The following is a 21,803-nucleotide window of genomic DNA, read 5'->3' on the forward strand; positions in this document are numbered from 1 at the left end:
TTTAGTTCTTGAAAAATGCTTCTCTGAAAACTAATGGTTTTCAATCTTGCATGTAATCTGGTTATTACCTGGATAAAACCAAGATCTGAAGGTAATTTATCAAAGAGCTATAGTTCACTCATATACCAATTTGATGTTTGATATAATGAAAATGGGATTTATTTTAAGGTAGAAAGGTAACCTGGTTTCTGTAATGTTAGCAGTCACAGCATTTAAGTCAAATAGCATTTATTTCTGCAGTGATGTTCCTTACTGCAGAAGCATCTAGCTTCACACGGTGTCCACTGAACTATCGGTCTGGTGAGATGGCTTCCCATAGGAGTTAACTTGAAAGCCTGAAAGTCATCAGGGGTCACCATCTGAGTAATGTACTTGGCATATTTTTCAGGAAGGGAACTGTTCAACATACAAGTCGATCTGTAGCTCTGACAAGCTTTGGAAGTAGAGTGCAAAAGCAGTAGCATTCCCTAGCCTGAAGGGACATGAAGCAAGCTGTGCCTGGAGGGGGGAGGGGGAGGGAATTGCTGACAGGAAAAGCAAATTATCTTGGCAGGACTTGAAACTTATGACATCATCTGTTATGGGCAGGATTTTGTTTGTGAGACAGGTTTCAAACTTTCCAAATAGGTTTATTTAGTAGAATTAGAAAGTAACGTCAAAAAAATTCTTGCAACAAATAGATACACCATCCTTAGCTGAATATGTGTAGATTCCGATGTGCAAGATAAATTCCCTGAAAGCAAAGTTCTGCTTGCCTTACACATAGTGCGAATCCAAGGTTTGCTTGTGTATTTGATATCAAAGCCCAATTTATCTTGCTGTTAAGTGGGTTTTAACATTATCTATAAGAGAATGGGCACAAAATACAGAAAGATGCTGAATAGTATGAAAGGTTTCATATGTCCTGACAATAGCAATAAAGGTGTTACAGTACATTGAACTGCCAAAATAAAGTTCTTAAAAGCACCCAAATTGGGACACCTGGGTAGCTCAGTGGTTGAACTTCTGCCTTTGGCTCAGGGCATGATCCTGGGGACCTGGGATCGAGTCCCACATCGGGCTCCCTGCAGACAGCCTGCTTCTCCCTCAGCCTATGTCTTTGCCTCTCTCTCTGTGTGTCTCTAATAAATAAATAAAATAATTTTTTAAAAAAGCACCCAAATTTTTCCTGTTCAGATATTTTGAGGATAATTTTTGAGACTAGTAGATTTCAAACCATGTCTTTGGAGTTTGGGGGCAACTGTTTTCTAACTCCAATCCCTTTCAATCAAGAGTTCTGTTTTATGTTTTATGTGTTTGGATTTTTTTTCCTATTTAATTGCTGGATTGCTCTGCTGCTTTAAATTGTTTAGAAAAGCTTTATTTTAGAAAGAATAGTAACACAAGAGAATGAACAAAACAATGCATCTATTCATTCAGATTTAACAAAAGGTTTGTGCATGGGGCACTTGAGTGGTGTAGTCGGTAAAGTGTCCAACTCTTGGTTTCGGCTCGGGTCATGATTTCACTATCCTGAGATCAAGCCCTGTATGTGGCTGATCAGAGTCTGCTTGAGATTCTCCCTCTCCCTGTGCCCCTCCTCCCTACCTGCTCTCTCTCTCAAATAAATAATCTTTAAAAAAATAAAAAAAGTTTTTTGAGCACCTGCTATTTTTTTTATTATATAACAATACATGAATACATTATCATTGTAAAAGACTCTAACATTATTATGAAAATGTTAAGTTCCAGCTCCCCACTCTAAAGATCAATGGTTTGGTATAATCCCTTCAGTTCTCTTTGTATGTATTTATATATGAAGAGATACATTTTTTTTTACTAAAATAGGATCATTGGATATACATTGTTCTGCAATTTTTTTTATACAAATCTTAGAGCTCTTTTCATGTCAGTACGTGTAGGTCAACCAGTGGTATGCTGATAAATGTTTAACAACCAGCTCTCTGTGCAAAAAAAAAAAAAAATGATTTGCAACGTTTGCTGGTTCTTGGACTGTTAATAAACCCACTATGGGTGATTTCAACTACCAACATGAAGTCACTGAAGGTGGAATTAGGAAGATGTGTGCACAGTTGGCTCTTGTAAATCAGTACTAGCTGGCTACAGCACACCACTGAATCTATTCTTTTCCTTTTGAGGGTTTTCATTTTGAAATAAATTGAGACTTACAGAAAAGTGGGCAGATGCAGCTCTGAATTTCTGTGTACCTGTCACTCAGCTGCCAATATTAACATCTTGCATAACCATAGTACAATTATTAAAGTAAGAAATTAACATTGGTATGATGCTATTAACTCAGAGTTTAATACTGCTTTCTCCAGTTTTTCCTTTTTTCTCTGTTCTAGGATTCTATCTAGGATCCCACATTGTATTTAATTGTCATGTCTCCTTAGCTTCCTTCAATCTGACAGTCTCTTGATATCGGTCCTTTTAATTCTTACATAAGATTTCATAGTATGGGTATACCACTCTCAGAGATGTTAATATTTTTTACAATATTAACAGTCATTATATTGACAGTGTTGTGTTGAATTTCCTTGTTCATGCACCTAAGTGATTATTTCTTTTTTTAAGAAAAGATTTTATTTATTTGAGTAGAGGAAGAGAGAGAGAGCACACACACAAGTGGTGGTGGGGGGAGGCAGAGGGAGAGGGAGAAGCAGGCTCTCCACTGAGCAGAGAGCCCAATGTGGGGCTTGATCCCAGGACCCTGAGATCATTACCTGAGTCAAAGGCAGATGCTTAAGCTACTAAGCCACCCAGGCTTCCCTTATATATGATTTCTTTAGTAGATTCATGGAAGTTGAATTCCTTGGCCAAGGGACATTCCCAATTTACATTTTTACCTATATCACAAAATTGCTTTCTAAAGCTCCCTTACCACTTTATAGTCCCATCAGCAGTGTATAAGTAGAGTATTTCCTAACTACCAGGCACTGAGTTAGATACCAGGGATAGAAAAATTAAGAAGATGTGGGCCATACCCTTTGAATACTTTAATAATGATGAAGCAGACACATAGATACCTTCAATATAACATGGTAGGTCCTATGATAGGGTGCTAAAAGAGAAACATCCTATCTCTTTGTGGCATGTTCTAGATAGTCAAGATCAGCACTGGCCAATAAGAATACAGAACAAACCACATATGTAATTTAAAATTTCATAGTAGCCACATTAAAAATGTAAAAGAAAACCAGTTGGGATTAGTTAAAATTTTTATTTAATTGATATATATCTGAAATATTGTCATTTCAATATGTAGTCAGTATAAAAATTAATTTGATATATTCTATTTTTTTCTTTCATATTAAGTGTTCAACTACTAATGACTAACCACATTTCAAATACTTGTGGCAAGTGGCTACAGCGTTGGACAGTACAGACCTAGGTTATTTGGCGTGTATTTTCTGCATCTACTTCTGGAACATTTCCTATGGTATCTCTTATAAGTGAATATTTTTGCCTTTTGAAGGGGAATGGAATGAGGAAGCAGCATCAATTATAAATATTAATAGAGGCCTTCAATCTTATTTAAGAGAAAAAAAACAACATCCTAACAGAGAATGCAGAGAAGTAACTGCAAAAAGATTCAGAGCTTTCAGCCTCAAGAAATGTGCAAGTTAAGAAGAGCTTATTCTCCTAAAGTTAGCCTGCCTTGAGATCCAATGTTGTTGATCCAGTTTGGCAATTGGGGACTGTGAGGTATTCTATTTGTTGCCTTTGTAATAAATTTATAATTTCAGAGCATAGCTTTTTGCAATGGGATAAACCAAGAAGGATAATAATTATCGAATATACAGGATTCCGTTTTAAGGAATATTTGCTAGAGCATTAGGGACTGCTATTTTTAATAAGCTGAAAAGGTATTATTCCTGGACTATGTGAATAGGCATACACATTCTGTCCAGCCATTGAATTTCAGTGAAGTATTATATGGGACTGGTACTCCTGGAGAGATCTAGAATGTCTCCATCCCAGATCTGGGATGTCCCCCTACTCATTGAGGATGTCTGTTTTTATATATGTCTTTAGAGAAACAGCTTTGACTTTGCATCAGGAGTACTTATATTAGACGTATTAGAACTAGCATTGCTCTTTTGGAGGTGTATGTTCCAGTATGTGTGATTTAGTTTTGTTACTTTTGTTCACTTGTAATGTTTATTAATGACCAGTTTGTGAAGTTGGTTAGAGCACAGAGACAGCAGAATCATGGGTACAGTCCTTCACTTTAAGTTTTCCTACCACTCGTCTTCCTCACTGAGCTTCACTCCTACTGGGCTCCTTAGTGTTCCTCACACATTACACACAAAACTTAAGAGTTTTGTGTAATTGCTGTTCCTTCCTCCTGAAAGGTTGTTCAACTAAATATTCATATGGCTTCACTTCATTCAAAACTGGGCTCAAATATTACCTCCTCCGAGAAGCCTTCCCTGACCAGTCTTACTTTTTTCTTCATAGCACTTATAACTACATGACATTATTTCATTTATTTGCTTCTTTGTTTCTACACAGCTACATTATATTAATTATATCATATATTTATTCATTGCCTGCATGTCTTAACCCACCACCCATTCATACGAGTTCTGGGAAAGTAGAGATTATTCACTGCTGTAAACTTAGAAAAACAGTGCCTGGCACAAGTAGACATGCAAAAAAATATTTGTTGAATCAAGCTATGAATATAATTTAATACTGCCAGTGTGTTCATTACTAGTTATACCCTTAATTCTAGCAGTTGGCTTATAATGTTTATACTTGGATTTGTGGGATTTGCCTCAAAACTGTGGCCAAAAATATGTGGCATAGATCTGGATGGGGATCCTCTAGAAGCTCAGGATTCTGTATCTTCATCCTGCATCCAAGGCTGATATGCAATCAGTGTGTCCTGGTGAGGCTATATTGGTTGTTTATATCCCATTCCATATTGGTCAGCCAGTACCTCTGGTGTCCTGACAAATATTTTTGTTACCTTTGTCTGTCTTCCCAACGTTCCCAATGTGCCCAGCATATACTTTGTAGATATTTGTTGAATGAATTAATAACATCCCATAGGAAGTACCACCATATCTTTCTAGTATTGGTATGTCCCAAAGGCCAACATAATTTTATCTATTGGTCTTAGTACGAACAAAATATTACTTATTTCTAACAGAACTCAAAGACTGGAGTTGGTTACCTTAGTCTACCCTCCACATACTTTCTGACTTCCTTTCTCAAATCAGCATATGGAAGTTCAGTTTGGAGGAGAAAAAAAGACCAAGTAGCCTTGCTTTGGTACCCATAACCTGTAGCAAGTAAATTAACTTGCATTATGTATTCATACAAATACATATCACAAAATGATTATTGCCTGGAAAAGACAAAGTAAACTCAAAAAATGATAAAGCTTCACTACTCTCAAAGAATATTCTACTAAATGTGCCCACACCTCTTTGTCTGTCTTGATTGGTTGGAAGTAGTCCATTCCACTTGATGGTGAAAAATTAATCCTTTGCCTTATTATTTTGAAGTGATTCTCAGCACAAGCATTTTCTCTGTCATTTTTGAGTGTCCTCAAGACATGGATTTAACTTAAAGTATATAAACTATCCTCCTTGATCTTCAAAATCAAAACTACTATGCCTTTTGTTCCTTATGGCCAATCTAATTTCACAACAGTAACTGAACCAAGGGAATCCAACACATTTTCAATATGGCTTTTAACATCCATCATATTCACATTATTTGGGGAACAGAGTAGACAAAATTTTCTTTAAAAACTAATAAACCCCTTTAATTGGAGTATGTTAAACCAACCATACTTTATGTCTTTTGCCATACTGTACCTTACTCAGAATAATGATCATTTGAGTTTCAGTGGTTTCCAATAATTGCAAGAGAAATTCATCAGGCAGTACTGGCCTTAATCCAAAGAAAAGGGTAGAAACCAATTAAATGCTTAAAAGTTTTAAGGATAAATTAGGAGGTAGGTGTTAGAAATCTCTAGCTCCAACTAAAAGTGGATGAATGATTTTTAAATAGGCTATCTGGCTAGCTTTCCTGTTCTCGGTTGCTAATCCATATACTATATATGAGTATTAGACATACAAATTAGCCCCTTTCACTCTGCCTAAGGAACATAAAGGAAAATGTTAGATGGATTATGAACAGATCCACGTTTTTTTTTCCTTTCGGTAAGATGTGGTTGATGTTTAAAATTGCAATGAGAAAACAGATAAAAGGATTTCCCCAGATCCTGTCCTAATTATTGTTTTCTTCCAACATTATCTGCCCTCGGTGACCTCATTTACTCTCAGTGTCAGCTGTTGCCTCTGTGCTTCCATGATTCCACAGTCTGGTTCTAGCCTTAATGCTTCACCAGAACTTCAAACCTCCAAAACTCCTATGTTGAACACGACTATCTGGATAGCCCATTGGTGTGTAGAACCCAGCACCTCCAAAGGTGAACTCATTATATTTCTCCCATCACCCCATCCTGCCCCAAACCAAATAGTCATTCAACAAACACGTCTGCCGCATCAGTTATCTGTAGCTAGTGCTGGCTAAGTGAAGAATCCCTTAACTCTGTTAATCCTTGCACTGTGCTTTCAGGTACTCAGGCTCAAAACCTAAACCTTAGAGTTCTCCTTTTCCCTCCTTTTTTTCTATTCTTGCCCTCAGCACACTAACATGTGTGCATGCAGGTACTCACATACGCGCACGCACGCACACAAACACACACACACACACGCACACGCACAACTAGTTGGCAAACCCTGAGAAGATATTTATGCAATTTCTCCTTAAGGAATTGCCTTCTTTGCATTCCCATTGCCACTGCCCTAATGGAGACGCTCATTATTTCTCACCTAGATTATTGCAGTGCCATCCCAATTTGTGTTCTTGCCAACTCTTTGGGCCTCCAATTCATCGTTCTCCACACTAGTATTGGATTTATCTTTCCGCAAAGGGTGCTCTGATGATATCATTTCTTTACCTAGAAATCATCAGTGCTCCCCATTGCTATCAAATTAATCTTCCTAAAGAAAACTGATCATAACACTCATTTGCTCAGAAAATAGCAATGCCTCCCTGCTGCCTAATAAATTGAATTCAAATATCTAAGTGTGGCATTCAATGTTCTCCACAATATGGTCCTAATCCTCCCTTTGAGCCCTAACTTCCACTACCATCTATACATAATTATACTCCAGCCAACCCCAGCCACTTCCTTTGCCCCAAATACATGCTGTGCTTTTCAACTTCGTGCTTTATTCAGCCTGCCCCCTCACTCTACCCATTGCTGTCACCTGTCAAAACCCTACACATTTTTCAAGGTACATCTCTAATCCTATTTCATTAAAGCATCCCTGATCAGCCAAGCCAATTTTAATCTGTTGTTCTTTTAAACCACTTCTTTTTTTAAGTTTTTATTTTAATTCCAGGTAGTTAGCATACAGTGTAATATTAGTTTCAGGTGTGCAATATTGCAATTCAATACTTCCACACAAAACCTGGTGATCATCACAAGTGCCCTCCTTAATCTCCATCACCTATTTGACCCACACCCCTTACCTCCTCTCTGGTAGTCATCAGTTTGTTCTCTGTGCTTAAGAGTCTGTTTCTTGGTTTGCCTCCCTCTCATCTTTTCCCTTTGCTCATTTGTTCTTTTTCTTAAATTCCACATATGAATGAAATCATGATATTTGTTTCTCTGACCGACTTATTTTGTTTAGCATTATACTCTCTAGCTCCATCCATGTCTTGGCAAATGCGAGATTTCATTCTTTTTATGACTGAGTAGTATTCTATCATATCTATATCTATATCACATCTCCTTTATCCATCAGTTGATGGACATGGGCTATTTCCATGATTTGGCTGTTGTGAATAATGTAAATAATTTAAACATGGGATTGCATGTATCCCTTTGAATTAGTGTTTTTGTATTTTGGGGGTAAATACTCAGTACTGCAATTGCTGGATTGTAGGGTTCTAGTTTTAACTTGTTGAGGAAACTCCATACTGTCTTCCAGAGTGGCTGCCCCAGTTTGCATTCCCACCAGCAGTTTGGAGGGTTTCCCTTTCTCCACATCCTCTCCAACATTTGTTGTTTCTTATGTTGTTGATTTTAGCCATTCTGACAGGTGTTAGGTGATATTTTATTCCTGGGTTGCAAGGGTGGTTCAACATTTACAAATTAATCAATATGATATACCACATTAGTAAAACGATAAGAACCGTATGACCATGTCAAAAGATGCAGAAAAAGCATCTGACAAAGTACAACATCCATTCATGATAAAAGCCCTCAACAATGTAGGTTTAGAGGGAGCATACCTCAACATAGTAAAGGCCATATACGGAAACCCATAGGTAATATCATCCTCAGTGAGGAAAAACAGCTTTTACTCTACAATCAGGACCCATACCCGGATTCCATTCTCACCACTGTTATTTAACATAGCACTGAATGTCCTAGCCACAACCATCAGAAAATAAATCACTTCTTTTATTTTTAAAAATAATTTGTAAAAAAATAATAATAATTTGTAAAGGGCAGCCCCGGTGGCTTAGTGGTTTAGTGCCGCTTTTGGCCCTGGGAGTGATCCTAGAGAGCCAGAATCCGGTCCCGCATCGGGCTCCCTGCATGGAGCCTGCTTGTGTCTCTGCCTCTCTCTCTCTCTCTCTCTCTCTGTCTCTCTCTGCCTCTCTCTCTCACTCTCTCTCTCTCTCTCTCTCTCTCTCTCTGTGTGTGTGTGTATCCATGAATAAATAGATAAAATCGTTAAAAAATAATTATAATTTGTAAGGATTATTTTATTTGAAATGAGAGACTAAACCATTTTTTTAAAAAACAAAAATTCCTTTTCCCCCATTTGGCAAACATTGCCCATGTTCATTATAAGAAGAATGGACCATACATAAGTCCTAAAGAAGAAAATTAAAACCCTTCATAAGCCCTCTTGTTGTGAACATGCTGCTACATATCGTCCCAACCCTTTCTGTCTCCAGACATCAACACATCTATACACACACATTATAGATCATGCTATTCATACTGTTTAGTAGCCTGATGTTTTTCATTTGATGCATCATAGTTATTCCCATGCCAGTTCATAGTCTTCTGTAACATGATTTAATAGCAATGTAATCTTGTATTATTTATAATATCATCAGTTATTTCATTAATCTCCTTTTGATGAATATTTAGATTGATCATAACTTTCTACTAGTTTTTAAATGTTACAATGGATAGCCTTGTAGTTTGTACACATTCATAATTAATTCATAAAAATGGAATTGTGGGCTAAAAGGTAAGCCAAATTTTAAGGTTTTTTGATAAGTGGTGCCACATTACCCTCCACAAAGATGATTTTTTAAATACTCTCATGAAGGGTATATGAGAGTGCCCATTTTCCTGCACTCTGATCAACCCAGATATTTTTTAATCCTCTGATAGCAATTGAACCTGTATCATGTCAATTACTCTGCATTATATTATAGTTATTTTATACTTGTATGATTTTCAAATCCTACTCTAATGGGCATCTTTATTTTAACATCTGTAGCAGCTGTCATAGGACCTTATACACACGAGGCACTCAGGAAACGTTGGGTGCATTGAATTGAATCAGACAAAGCCATAGCAAAGGCCTCCCATGTTCTCGCCATAGCCTGTCCACCATTACTCTGCAGTTTCCATATACAAAGTGGAGTTCCACAGCTAAGGGAAATGGGAAAGGAAGGGCTGACGGTGTTGAGGAGCAGCATCTAATCCCATTGCAGTTGCTTCCTTAATGCCCCAACAGCTATCACTGGGATAGCTATAGCCTCAACATTTTAACAATGGGCTCCTTAGAAAAGTAACTACATGTATGATGTAGATATAAACTCTAAGCTGCTTGGCCTAACTAAAAGAAAACTGGTCATGGCATTTGTAGGTGAAAAGGAACAGCTGGTTTAGAGACCTTCTCAGCAAGTCTGGAATAAGTTCATGTATGGCTTGTTTTCTTGCAGCAGTACATTTGTTCGGCCTGACTTGGCAGTTGCAACCAGTTGAAGGACAGCTCTATGAAAATGGAGTTAGCAAAGGGAACAGAGGGACCGAATCCATGGATACTACTTACTCTCCAATTGGAGGAAAAGTTTCCGATAAATCAGAGAAAAAAGGTACAGTGATCAAAATGATTGATTTATTGACTATTGATTACTTTTCTTCTAATTTGGTCATTAGAACCAAAGCTGGGATGGTTTCACTTCACATTAGATTTCATGATCACTCAAAGGAAGTACTCTACGTGGACAGAATAAATACATGTAAATGTCTTATGAAAGCAAATTTTCCTTTCGTGCCTTGAGTATAAACCAATTAAACTTTTCAAATATGTAGGCAATTTTGAAAATAGATAAATATTTACAGGATGGAGGTTTCAATACAATGGAAATTGCATTTCGCATATAACTACCCTGAAGCAACATGGGATTTTGATTAAGTTCTCTGTGTCCAAGCCCAGCATTTATATATAACATTTTACAAAGGGTATATGGAAATTTCTTCTGTTTATAATAAGAAAAAGCCTTTTATGCTTAATATAAGGGTGAATGTTTATGTCAAAGTGGGGGAACATGAATTTTTTTCTAGTTGGGAAACATGAATTCTTCCCAGTTGGAGAAAAGGAAAAAATACTTTGAGTACTGAATTGTTCAATTTAACCAACATAAGCTTGAACTACCTGACTTATTTACAATAAATGTCACAGTACCACCACTCCTAACATCTTATTCACATTGAATGATCTTAGTCTCGATATACAGGTATTAAAAATAGCTGAAAGTTTGTATTATTATTTCTCTTGAAATAGGATTCAGCACACAGGGACTCAAACAATGTACAATTTCAGGATGTCAATTCCAAAAGCAGAAATTGAAAACACAATATAGAGCCAGTACAGTCCTAAATATTTTTAGGAGATCACATATAAACAGATGAATGAATGAATGACCCAAACCTTGCCCTCAAGAAACTTACAATTTTATGAGGGTGATAAGACAGTCTTATTTCGGCTGGTTAGTTGCCAAAACAAGCTATTTTGTTTTGTAGTTGTTTGAATTACTAATCTTTACTTGTGTTTTAAGTTTCTTTGCGGGGTTATTGGTAGGGTTTGCTGTTTTGTTTTTGTTTGATTTTGAAGATGTAATTCTATTTTGGACTATGCTTCAGTAAAAACTCATGCTTAGGTTTCAGGAAAACATTATGATTTGTCCTAGTTTTTGATTCACAATGCGGTTTGCTTTACGTCCTCATTTAGAAATACTGTCTCTAGCCTTGGCTGACCTTTCCCAGCAATTCCATTGTTGCTGCTGAGAGGGGCAGAGGGTCAGAAATAACAGAGAGAAGGGTCTACGTGCACTTGGACATGGGCTTTTTCTCTCTTACCTTCTTTCCTACTCTTTGATTCCTTTATTTCTGTAAGTACAAAAGCCACCATTTGGTGCCTAGGGGTTTCTTGCCATTCACACTGGAAAATCCTGAATTATCTGTTCGAGGAAAAATGAAGCATGCTAGACAGAAGGTGATCACATAGTCATCACCAGAGCATATTCATTTGTTTACTCTTATTCAGATATCTGTAATTCCCTTCCACAAAGTACAGTTGACCCTTGAACAACACGGGTTTGAATTGCACAGGTCCTCTTCTCTACAGACTTTTTCCAATAAATACAGCACAGGACTGTAAATATATTTTCTCTTCTTTATGATTTTCTTAATAACATTTCTTTTCTCTAGCTTACTTTATTGTACGAACCTAGTATATATTACATGTAACATACAAAATATGTATTAATTCACTGTTTATGTTATTGATAAGGCTTCTGGCTAACAGTAGACTATTAGTAGTTAAATTTGGGGGGAGTCACAAGTTATACAAGGATTTTTGACAGTATGGGATTGAGAGGGAGGGGATCAGCACAACTAACTCCATCATTGTTCAAGGGTTAGTAGTAGTTTGATGATGATGACTGAAAGTTATTGCACAATTAGCCATGTGCCAAAAATTGCTCCAGACACTTAATGTATCTTATATTATGAAGGCAACATTATGGCCCTCATTTTCCAAATAAGAAAACAGAGGCACAGAGAGTTTAGGCGACTTGCCCAAGGCCACAGATCTAGAAACTGGTGGTCTGATTTTGGAGCCTTGTCTCTACACTGTACTGAAATCTACACATGAAAGATATATGAAAACCACAAAAGACACTTTACACAATGATAGCAAAGCACCAGGGTCTATTTGTGATAGATTTTAGAAAAATTCTAGACAGCTATCTTTTCATGTGTTATAACAAATTTCATAAATGAAAAAATGTTTTTTTAAGTTTCTGCTCAATTATAACAACAAACAGGCCAAACCAAGTTCAATTTCAATTTAATACTTTATTAAGAAAAATCATTAAGGGCTGGTGCCATATATACCAAGTTGTTATCTTAGATTGACTTTTTATGTCAGTCAGAACAAAACCTTAACTGTAACTGCACATCATAGTTCTGCTGTATTAGGTCTTTACTGCATATCACTCACCAAGTAAAAACATAGTTCCTGTTTTATAATGCCATGTGTATACTAAACCAAATGTTGCAGAAGATGTAATATACCTAGAAGGATATTTTCAACTGGTCAGCTGTATCCTTTTATGATTTTCTGGACATCACATACCCCATAAATACAGTTGTAGAAGCTTGTCTTAATGATGCTGTATGCATTAAAATATAAAACTAAAAACCAGATAATCCTTTTTACATTATTTTCCTCACTTTCCTAGAGGATTGGGCAATGTAGCACTGTGGTTAAGAGCCTGGACTCTGGAGTCAGACAGATCTGGCTTTGAATACTGTGTCATTTCCTGACTCTCCAACCTCAGGCAATGAATTGATATAACCCTGCTGAAGTAATATCCTTATCTGCAACAGGGAGATGATAATAATAGTACCTGTCTCATAAGCTGGTTGTAAAGAACAAGTGAGATAATGGTTGTAAAGCACAATGCCAGGCACGTTGTTTAATTTAGCAGTAATTATAATTGGACCAAATTGTTGGAAAATTACCTTGAGAGGGTACATCCCATTAGTTTAGTGACATCCCAGTAGGTACTGTAGATCCTGCTCTTGAACTATCAGCTTTTCCACAAATGATGGCCTCCTTGGAATTTAGATATTTTCTCTTTTTAAAGTTTGATCTCTCTTTCCTTAACAATTCAATATCTATCATTTTGTAATTATCATCTTTATCATCTAAGTGATGGATAAATAGAACATCACTGTAAAAAAAATCAATTTCTACTGGCATTGGTTCCCCATTAACAGTAGTTATATATATCTGCTTCTCCTTAGGAGATTAAAGAACTTTCTCACCACTTAGTTTTCCAAATGAAAGAAAACAGAATATTTGATTATAGACATTTCATATGCTAACATTTTATTTTTGAAACTTATTTGAATAATTTGAATTTAATTTGAAAAGAAGACATAAGTCACAATCACATATTGGAACCTACCAGGAAAACCAGCTGTCGGTTGTTCGATAAACATTTATAGAATTGAAGGTATTATACTAAAACATCCCCTACTACCTTAGAGGCTTACAGACTACTCAACTCTTTCTCTTAACTAATAAACATTATGTAACGACTACTTTAAACAGAGCAGGCAGTAGAAAAAAGTAAAGGACTTAGTCACAGGCCTGAGTCATGTCACATACATAAATTGAACTAAAAACAATTACGGTGTAATTTATCAACTAATATGGAATGTTAAAATCTTGAACATTATCAAATCCAATGTCTTTTTTTAAAGATGAAGAAATGGAGATCCAGAAGGGTCAAGAACACACAGAAAGATCTGAACTAGAACAGAGGACATTTGATTCCAACTCTTCTGTTCCCTCATCTATTACTGAAATAATATAACACAAACTAAACATATAAATTGCTCAAGAGATTTTCTAAGGAAGTATCAAAGGCAAAGACTGAATAGGTAGGGAAATTGATTCTATTCAGGCTATTGCAATATGGAAAGCGTTGCAGATAGGAAGATCAGGGTGTCTGAGCAAAGTGGATTTTGTCTTAGACTTTTATAGGAGGAGTGGATAAGAAATACGTGGAATGATTTACAGTTGGGATTGTTTTGTACTCCTGGGAAGTCTCAGTCAGTCAACTGAGCAGGAAATGTTTCTGTCTGTGTCTAGCTGGTTGAAGGGAAACAAATAGTTGTAATGTCAGATAATTATTTATGAGACAAAGAAGAGACCATTGGAGGGTCTATATCTGGGCTTACAGCAGGTTCCAGCAAAAGGGGAAAGGTACATGTTTGGCCTCGTTACAGGTCAACAAAGGAGTCTTCTACAGTTCTTACAGGAGCCATGAGAAAGGGTGGGCAGAGAGCCATATCTAATAATCATATGAGAACAGGTTTTTAATGGGGTTATTTTTGGTTTTTCGTCTGCTTTGCAATAAGCCATTTTCTAAAACATAAAAGAATGAGAGGGTTTTGAAAAGCAAAAGGTTGGGAGGATTTCTTAACCAGCAGTTGTCCAGGAGCATAGGGCTCAGGTCAAGTCCAACATTGTCATCGGTTATCTGAATGAGGAAGTTTATCGGTTAGTTGACGGGACTGAATTCCTGCAGGGTGGATGCCAAAATAGAGCACGGGAACAAAAAAGGTGGGTGGAGAGACAGAGCTAATGGATACTCAAGTCAGCCTTTTTCTCCTTTATAATTTGGCAAAAGTCTGGCCTTGGGGGAAAGTAGCATTTCTCTTAAATTCATTCTACAAGGTCTGTCCCCACAAAGTTTTGAAGGGGGGGGGAAATATATTTTCCAGTTCAATGTCTGCTGAATATATGACCATAGAAACAACATATAGCTGATTGATATGACACAGCTCACAGTCTGTCGTGAAGATGCTTTAGCCCAGACCAAGCAATGACTAGAGCTTCACCTCTCTGGCCTCCTATTTCTTCTCTGAAAAAAAAAAAAGGCAGTTGGCTTTGTAAGGGTTGAAAAATAATTTTTCCTCTAACCTTCTAGGTTCTTAGCCGAGGCCCCCACCCACCCCTGCTGTAATAAAAATAAATAAATAACAAGAAGGAGAAAAACAAACAAGTTTACTAACATATGCCCCCCACATACACAGGAGAGACCCAGGAAAGCTGAGTAACTCCTGGAATGGCCCAAGCCACCTCCTTAAATACCCTCTCTGGCTAAAGACAAAAGATGTTGGGAGCGTGGGGAGCCAGTCATGGGTGGCTGTCAGGCAAAGCACTGTGAGCTGGAGTATGGTTGGTAGGCAGATTTAAGTCCTCTCCTTCTCCATTGCTGAGTTTCTAGAGATCTAGACACCTCTTTTTCCTGGTACAGAGAGGGAGACACCCTTAGGGATGGCGAGTTCCCTGAGAGACATAAATGTCCCCTTACAAAAGGGGAACTTCTGCATAGTTGTTCTATGTCTGCTGTTTCTTCAAGATGATCCTTATGTCGAAGAATAATATTGTGGGGTGGCAAATTCTGCTCTCCTTCAGCTTTAAAACTTTTGGGAGAGTGGAGGAGGGATAGTGGGCAGTGAAACACATTTTGCAAATTAAATCTTACCCAGAAAGCACAAATAAAAAACAGATAAAAGCCACCACTCTGCAGGTAAAATGGAAAGAGGGTCAGATTCCTGGCACACTTCGCCCTGCCTTCCCCCTTGCCTTTCTTTGCTTTCCATTTTCCTCCCAGCTGTTAAAGCTTTGACAAATAAGGGGTGATGCTCAGTGGGACTGGCTTATCTCTGAGGTCCCCTCCAGCTGTGTACATTATGAGTCAGTGGATTTGAATTCCGCAGTTGAGGAAGAACAATTAGCCACTCCAAATAAAAGTGGACCTATTTTTGCAAAAGGCATGTATGCTCCTGGAAAATGGTTGAAATGTATGTCTGTAAAATTTGTAAGCCACTTTGCCATTTAAATTGCTTGCAGAGGATTCTGTTATAATTCAAATAATTAATTCCCAGTTTTCTGCCTTATAAGTTTGGATTTTTGACATGTATGTAACAATAACAGCCTACACTTAGAGAGCATTTACAATTTCAAAATACTTTAATGTCTTTTATCCACATAACAGTTTTATGCTGTAGCAGCTATTGTTACCCTTGTTTTACACTTGAAAAGGAAAACACAAGAAGGTTAAGAGACTTGACTTGCATAACAGGCATAGCTGAAATGAGGATCCAGACTTTCCTTAGTGTCAGCTCAATACCCTTCTTTGAGCCTTTTCTTTCTTCTTTTTAAACTTCTTTTCTCAAGGCCGGTTGTTTAAGTAACAGCTGTCTTGATTAAAAATCTGAATGCATATGGTCAAATGTATATCTTTTCTCTAAGAGTACTTTGCAAATCTTGCATTTCCCTCCAAAGATCTAGGTTTAGCAAGACTCTCCCTCCTCCTCAAAGCAGAACACACACATTTTGGCAATTGAAAGTTAACAGCCTAAATGTACCTTTCCCGACCTCCTTTCATTGTAAACCTAGCTGGAAGGTGTGTGTGTGTGTGTGTGCACTGCTTTTTTTTTTTTGGCCATGTTGTTGTTGGGGTGTTTTGTTTTGTTTTGTTTTACCTGCTGCATATTTATATTGAAGGCAATTTATTCAGTGACAATTGTGGACTTTAAATGAAAGCTTGAATTCCAGATTTACTTATACTTTCACTGATATTTATTTCACAGACCTGGCCAGTAGGTAGATTCATTTTGTGGTAATCATTGTGCATTCATTCAGATAGAACACATTCCTGCAGTATAATTCTGTGGCTTTTCAATATCGGTTCATAGGACATGTGGATATGAAAATGCACTCAACTGCCCTTTGAATCAACCCATAGTTTCAGTATCTTTTACTTAAAGAATATTAGAACCCAGGACATGGTAGTAGGCTTGGGAATAATTCATATAAGCACAACAAACCACATAAATAAAATAGTAGTAATGCACTAACAAAGACAACCATGTTGGGAGCGTAACATTATTATTTTTAAAGATTGATGGCAAATTACGGTAAATGTTTCCTATAATGCTGTATAGATGTTTCTCTAATACAAGGTTTCAGGGGGCCCCGCTACAGTGCTGCAGCTTGTTTTCTACTATATTAAATCACTTTATCAATATACTTCAGTTTTAACAAAGGCTTTTCTAAAGCATACTGGAGACCTGACTTCTAAAACAGATTTATGGAAAGGGTTCACCATGCTAAAAGGCAAACTTATTTATGGTATAAAAAATTCATGTTAAATGTCCTTGGTCATATATGTTTAATGTTTCATTCTTGGTTTCATTTTAATCCTCATTTTACTTTTGTTTGTTTGTCTGACTAATACACCACCTTTCCTGTAGAACGTAGCTACCTTGTGGTCCCTCTAGCCTAATGGTACGTATATGAAAGGGCCCCTGAGTGGTGTGCTGTGGAATGGCATATTGATCCTTCTGGAGTAGTCCTTCAATAGCTAGGGGATCCTCTCATAACATCTTTATAACATCATAGTATTTTTTGGTGGATGGGGGAGTGCAGTGTGGAAATTTACCAGCCACGTGTGTTTCTAATTCTGTGGAGTATCTGTTCATATCTTTCTGCCTATATTATTTTTGGAGGAAGTTCAAACACTCACTAGCTTTTGCCTGAAGTCATAGGTAATTCTCGTAGGTAAGATTTACTTTTGAAAACAAAATCTCAGAGTTCCAGGATTTAATGCACCTGTCTGCATTTCCCTTTGTATAACTTTGGCGATCCTGTAGAAAATAATCACATATCCTTTCTTAGTCTTCACTTTTCTAATACTATGAGCCTTTGGTCTTAGTTCAGAACTCGTCTTGTAACTGTATTTTCCCTTAGTCATTTTATTAGCCTTTTGCTGTGTCCATTATATATCCCACCGAAGGTATCTTGATCAGAACTGTACACAGATACCATATTCCCATTGCCAGTGTCATTCAGAGAAAGGGAAGAATAAAAGCAAAAAGTCATATTGTAGGAAAAATGACTCTTGACCACCCCAAACTCTCTGTGAAGATAATATCAAGGGAAGAAAAATGAAATCTTAGAATTCACGAGCATAGAAGTTCATGATTTTTAGTGCTATGTGAGTCGAGACGCTATTTTAACTGTATGAAGGACTGTGGAAAGCTCACAAATGAAGCAGAGGACATAGCTTTTGCCCTCGAGAAAGGCCCCATTCAACAGAAGACCTGGGGCAAGCAGGCACACATGCATGCACAATGCAAAATAACCTGCAACCAACTGGTGCACAGCAATAGAAATAAGATGGTCAGGTGACTAAGAGGCTTAAAGACAAAAGATGAAAAGATGATTGTTTATTAGAGGAGTAGTTTGAGCTGGGCCTTGAGAAACCAGAAAAATCAATCCAAATTGACCTTACAGAGTGTGTATTTAGGAGAATGGATGAATAGAGGAGTGGGGGGGAAATGCAGATGGTACTAGCCTAAGTGGTAAAGGGATAATGAAGCGATAGAGGCAGCAGATGGAGACAGCTTGGCAAGAAAAGCAAGGAGAGAAATAGTATGATAACTAGATGAAGGGGCAGTTGGGTCATTTTAGTTTTTTTTTTTTTAAAGAGAGACTTGTGCTTGTTTGAAGATGAAGAACAGGAAACCAGTAGAGAGGGAGGCATTGAAGATGCCAGTAAGAAAAGAGAGTGTGAAGGGACCAAAGTCTGGACAGGAGAAAAGAGGAGGGAGGAGCCTCGGGGAGAAAGTGGGACACAGAATTTTACGGCACACCGAGTATGAGAGAGGCATTTTGCTATTGCAGAAATAAACGAGAGGTAGGATTTCCAAAAGAGGACCCAGTAAGTGTTCCATAGATGGTACTGTCTCTCCCGGTTTTGTATTACTATTGTTGTTACTATTGTTACTATCTACAGTGAGTGTTGCTTGCAAGAAGGAGTTTTAATTTGATACAACTGAAGATTTTCTGGGTTCCTTAAAGATAGAAATTAAAGGTGATAGCAAATATAAAAACCCACAAGAACTGGTCCCTCTGCTGGCTGTTTCTTTTTCCTGAGGCCTGGCACAAGAGGATGTACAACCCCCTTATCACTCTTAACTGTGGGATAGATGGGTCATAATATAATTGCCTTTATTAAATGCCCAGCAGGTAGATGTCAAGATTTTAGACAGCCATGACTGCCCTATCCTCTGGGGACTTTACATTCTAAGATACAAAAGGGAGTGCTAGATAAATTGAGCCATGACCAGCCCCCCTGCCACCCTCCCAAAGTCCAGAAGGATGTGATCATAATAACCTACATATTACTAACATCTAACATGTATAAAAATATAGAAAATAGGCATCCCTGCTGTGTACTACCAATTATATGTTCTAAATACTGGCCAGGAGACAGTTTGGCTTCTAGGTAGCAGATGACCATCTAAAACTACTTGGAAACACATCAAAACTCTTATTGCAGTTCATACAGTTTGTATGTATGTGTGTGTGCAGGCTGTGCATGCCAGTTTTTAACTTATAACCATATCTTTTGGAACAGCTTTGTTGAGCTATAATTTACATACTATATAATTCACTGATTTAAAGAGTACAGTTCGATGATTCTTAGCATATTCAGAGTTGTGTAGCCATCATCACTGTTTAATTCTAGAGCATTTTCATCGCACTGAAAAGAAACCTCAATAGGCATTGGCAGTTACTCCATATCCCCACTTTTCCCCAGGCCCTGGCAACTGCTAATCTATTTCCTGTATTTACAGATTTGCCTATGTGTACATTTTATATAAATGGAAATGGAATCATGTAATGTGTATTCTTTTGTGTCTGACTTCTTTCAGTTAACATAATGTTTTCAAAGTTTGTCCATGTTGTAGCATGTACCAATACTTCATTCCTTTTTATGGTTGAATAATATCCCACCATGCGAGTATACTGTATTTTGTTGATCCACTCATCAATTGACAGGCCTTTTGTGGATTTTTCATCTTTTTTGGAACATTATGAGTAATGCTGCTATAAGCATTCACATACAAGTTTTTATAAGAACACCTGTGCTCGGCTTTTTTGAGAACCCAAGGATAAAAAGGTGCCAATTTCTCCACATTTTTGTCAACATTTGTTATTATCTCTCATTTTTATTTTAGCTATCCTAGTGGGTATGAAGTGGTTTCTCATTGTGGTTTTAATTTGCATGTCCTTGATGACTATTGACTTTGAGCCTCTTTTTCTGTGCTTATTGGCCATTTGTATTTCTTCTTTGAAGAAATGTCTATTTGGATCCTTTGCTCATTTTTCAATTGGTTTATTTGTATTTTTCTTGGTGAGTTTGTAAGTCTTCTTAATGTATTCTAGATTCTAAGCCTCTTATACAATACATGATTTTTAAATATTTTCTCCCATTCTGTAGGCAGTCTCCTCACTTTATTGATGGTGTCCTTTGAGACACAAAAGTTTTTAATTTTGATGAAGTCAGATGTATCTCTTTTTTCTTTTGTTGTTTGTGCTTTTGATAATCATATCTAAGAAACTATTGCCAAATCCCAAGTCACAAAGATTTATGCCTGTGTTCTCATCTAAGAATTTTATAGGTTAGCTCTTAAATGTAGATATTTGGTCCATTTTGAATTAATTTTTGTATATGTTATGAGGGAGTGGTTCAAGCTTCACTCTTTTGCTTATGGATATCCACTTGTCCATCACCACTGATTGAAAAGCCTATTCTTTCCTCCATAGAATTGTCTTGGTGCCCTTGGTTGAAATTCGGTTGACCATAAATGTGATATTTTATTTCTTGACTCTCAATTCTATTCCATTGATCTATATAGCTATCGGAATACCAACACCACTACTGTAGCTTTTTAATGGGTTTTGAAATCAGGAAGTGTGAGGCCTCCAGTGTTTTCCTTTTTTTCTTTTTAAGATTGCTTTAGTTATTCTGAGTTTCTTGAATTTCCATATGAATTTTAGCTCAGCTCATGTATTTCTGGAAAATGGTAGTTAGAATTCTGATAAGAATGCATTGAATCTGTAGATCAGATTAGGAAGTATTGCCATTTTTATAATAAATCTTGTAATCTATGAATATGGATATTTCCATTTATTTAGGTCTTCTTTAATTTCTTTCAGTGATGTTTTGTATTTCTCAGTGTACAAGTCTTGCAACTTTTTTAAAGATTTATTTATTTATTTTAGAGATGGAGAGAGAGAGTATGCAAGCCAGTGTGAGTGGGGGGAGGGGCAAAGGGAAAGGGAAAGTATCTTCAAGCAGACTCCCCCCTGAGATCATGACCTGAGCTGAAACCAAGAGTTCAACACTCAACCAACTGAGCCACTTAGGTGCCCCAACTTGCAACTTTCTTTGTTAAATTTATCCCTAAGTTTTTAATTCTTTTTGATGATATTATAAGTGGAAATGATTTTTTAATTTATTTTTTTATTGGTGTTCAATTTGTCAACATATAGAATAACACCCAGTGCTCATCCCGTCAAGTGCCCACCTCAGTGCCTGTCACCCAGTCACCCCCACCCCCCACCCACCTCCCCTTCCACCACCCCTAGTTCGTTTCCCAGAGTTAGGAGTCTTTCATGTTCTGTCTCCCTTTCTGATATGGAAATCATTTTTTAATTTCCTTTTTTGACTTTTCACTGCGTGTTTCCATATTTATTCATTAACCTTTGAATATGTTTTTTTCTTTTTTTTTTTTTTTTGCTAGTGGCAATATTATTTTCTTTTAAGGAGGTGTTTTATACCATGTTGACCCATGACTC

General features: G+C 37.1%; 1 protein-coding gene across 3 annotated transcripts in view; it reads left to right on the forward strand.

Annotated features, from left to right (window-relative positions):
• Positions 1-21,803, forward strand: part of TENM1 (teneurin transmembrane protein 1) — a 795,125-nt gene that overhangs the window by 506,276 nt on the left and 267,046 nt on the right. For all 3 annotated transcript variants that reach the window (XM_072816870.1, XM_072816872.1, XM_072816871.1), the window contains one exon: positions 10,006-10,158. In XM_072816870.1, the coding sequence (XP_072672971.1) occupies positions 10,006-10,158 (153 nt within the window). The remainder of the gene's footprint in view (positions 1-10,005; positions 10,159-21,803) is intronic.

Source organism: Canis lupus, chromosome X, assembly GCF_048164855.1.
Source record: "Canis lupus baileyi chromosome X, mCanLup2.hap1, whole genome shotgun sequence".
Taxonomy (NCBI): domain Eukaryota; kingdom Metazoa; phylum Chordata; class Mammalia; order Carnivora; family Canidae; genus Canis; species Canis lupus.